Below are 2,850 nucleotides of genomic sequence, written 5' to 3' on the forward strand. Positions count from 1 at the left end.
TATCTCGTGCTCGCATAGGATCGGCGGCCTTAACCACGTTCACCGCACCAATTGTTAAGAGTTAAGGCCGCCGATCCTATGCGAGCACGAGATATGCTAGACAAATTGGCACGCAGCGTACTCACACACCAACTGTTTGGTAAATTGCCACAATGAAATAACAAGAACCTTTGGGAATTGAACTCTCAGCTTTATTGAAAGAAACTGAATAGCAAAACAAGAAAGGGAAATCCTCCGCAGAGGCCTAATCCTCACGAAGGAGGGCCTACGAGAAAAACTCGTCCAATAAACTGATCTCTCCAAGATGATTTTATCGTTGTGGAGACTTATATTTATAGGCTTACAAGTGAGAAAATATAGCAACAAATCTAATCCTAATTTAAATAGTAACGTAATCCTAATAATAATAAATCCTAACAAACTTAATTTAAATAATAGTAATAAATCCTAACTAAACTTAACTAAGTATGCATATCCTTCGATATGTATATCTGTATCAGTCATATATTAAAATGGAAATGAAGAATGCATGACTTGTATGATCTCACTTTTATGATAATTTCGTAGTTTTTGAATTGATCATGCTTGTGCGGATAGGTTTTCAACCGGCGGAGTCATTGGTGGCAGTACTTTAATCCATGAGTTCTACTCTAGAGAAGTTAACAATCCTATTCATTTGACTGTTGATACTGAATTTAGAACTGGTAATGCTTCAATTAAGGCTTTTGTCTCTGTTGGTCTGTCTCTTGGAGACCAACAACTTGCTGCACAATTTCAAGAAATTGCACTGGACCTATGCATGGTTGAGGCGGAACAGATTGGGTGTAAGTATCGACCTGAACTTATTAACATTTTCTCTTTGCGGGCTGTTTAATTGTTGAATATCCGAACTAGTTGTCTATCATTCATCATTTAATTAAATCCCTGGGTGTGTGGTTTACATTAGTGGTTATGTGGAGATTCAAGGTTATATCAGTGCCTTAACCTTCTAACTAGCAAATAACATTGTGTTGGTCGGAAAATTGACATTGTGGTAGTGTGTTGTGCACCGGGAAAGTTGGGGATGCTACTTTACGCATTTTGAACTCTGTCTGGTTTACAGACTTCACTGCTTCATAGTGTTTTTTAACATGTTGTTTGAAATATTTCTGTGTATTTACCTAATTGACATTCGTCTTTCATATTCTTTTTAATTAAATTTGAGGTTTGAGCTAATCTTCAGAGTCAGGACTGAGCTGTTTCAATACCTTTGGAGTACCAGTGAAATTTACTGTTGTGCCATAATTAGTTGCACTTCCAGCTCATTCTTTGGTTTTGATTTACCATTTGTTACTTGAATCAAATTTCTATCAAAAACTTTGGATGTCCAACCAACAAGAATCATAAATTCATAATGAACTTGAAAAACAACTGAGGGCCAAACCGCCCAACAAAATTTACTTACATTTTAATGGAACTTTTTTTCAAGTAGCACCTGTGAAATGGAACCCTAATTATTCTCACATCATGTAGTTAGCTTTTTCTGGTCTCTGTTAGATGGATTCTTGTTTCCTTCATTGTCGAAAATGCCCTTATTAAATTATCACTTAAGATAAAAGTTCTCAGGCTGAACAAGTGCATGTCATACATACCGTTGCTCAAAATCTTATCTGGATTTCTTTGCACAGTTAATGTTCTTAAGCCAACAATTGTTCACAAGCTTCCAAATGATCTCGAGGGAATGGAAGCAACCACGGAACGGTTGCTTGCTCTAATTGACGATGTGTACAAATATGTGGATAATGTCGTGGTGAGGAAGCTGTTTTTTGTTTTTTTTGCCTGAATCTCTTCTTTCCCGTCCATGCTTGTGATTTAAACATGTATTTTTTTTATTGTTTCAGGAAGGACGCAGCGCCCCTGATGATAAAATTGGAAGATTTTTATCTGATAAAATAGCAGCTCTTCCCAAACTATCTCCAAATGCTTTTGATAAGCTAGTGAATGACAGTCTGCAGGTATGAAATCCTATCTACTGTATGGTTGCTGATGCCTTAATTACTCAAAAGTTAATAAGATGTTTACATTCTTTCTTTGGGTTGTCCATTATTTCAAATTAAACATAATTAAAATTTATTATTTCTCTTTCTCCAATGCGCACTTCTGCCTTGATTTAACTAAACCTACAATTTCTAATAAGTATTTCAAAGTTTATTTATAGAAAATCTTGAGACACTTACAACGGAAGATAGTGGTGAAGGTCATGAGCTATTGAAATTCATAGTCGTTATGGTTGGAGATGTATTTTTGTTAAACTATGTTTTCATCTTCTTGCAGGACCAACTTCTGTTGCTTTATTTTTCTAGCATTACGAGAACACAACTTAGCTTAGCAGAAAAGCTGAATACTGCTGCCCAGATCCTTTGATGGATATTCCTTTTGTTTTCTTGAGACACCATGATAGTAGCTCTGTTGATGTAGTAGTTTTTTTCCTTTCCTTTGTTTGTGCTGTGCTCTCTTTTAAAAGGGAAATTTTGTGTATGATCTGGATTTGAGCATCTCTCTGAAAATCAATCTCATTTTCAGCCATGCCCCATCAGCATTTTTTTATTTCAGATTGAGCACCTTTCGTTTCTAGTCATGCCTTATTTCACTATTTTTTTAATTATCAGTTTGTGTTATTTTCTTTTAATATTTGAATTATATAAAAAATAAAAATGCAAAGTATAAAGAACATTACATATATTATGAAATACGATAATAAGATAACATATATTGAAAACGCAACAATAAAACAACTATAGATTATTAAACTAACATCAAAATCTAAAATTTGTGCCAACAATTGTATCAAGTCATGATGCAATTGGGATC

General features: G+C 34.7%; 1 protein-coding gene across 1 annotated transcript; it reads left to right on the forward strand.

Annotated features, from left to right (window-relative positions):
• The first annotated feature begins 525 nt into the window (after positions 1-525).
• On the forward strand, positions 526-2,460 carry LOC121790420 (eukaryotic translation initiation factor 3 subunit F-like). The gene is made up of 5 exons (XM_042188644.1): positions 526-536; positions 598-824; positions 1,668-1,789; positions 1,881-1,994; positions 2,314-2,460. The coding sequence occupies exons 1-5, from the start codon at positions 526-528 to the stop codon at positions 2,401-2,403; spliced, it is 564 nt and encodes a 187-aa protein (XP_042044578.1). The 3' UTR covers positions 2,404-2,460.
• The last annotated feature ends 390 nt before the right edge of the window (positions 2,461-2,850 follow it).

The sequence above is a fragment of the Salvia splendens genome, unplaced genomic scaffold (genome assembly GCF_004379255.2).
Source record: "Salvia splendens isolate huo1 unplaced genomic scaffold, SspV2 ctg51, whole genome shotgun sequence".
In the NCBI taxonomy this organism is placed as follows: Eukaryota; Viridiplantae; Streptophyta; class Magnoliopsida; order Lamiales; family Lamiaceae; genus Salvia; species Salvia splendens.

Bases quoted from the DNA above. Each gene is read 5' to 3' on its own strand.
- LOC121790420 (XM_042188644.1), top strand. The intron at 1,790-1,880 runs GTGAGGAAGCTG...TTATTGTTTCAG, and splicing joins AATATGTGGATAATGTCGTG to GAAGGACGCAGCGCCCCTGA. The intron at 1,995-2,313 runs GTATGAAATCCT...ATCTTCTTGCAG, and splicing joins TAGTGAATGACAGTCTGCAG to GACCAACTTCTGTTGCTTTA.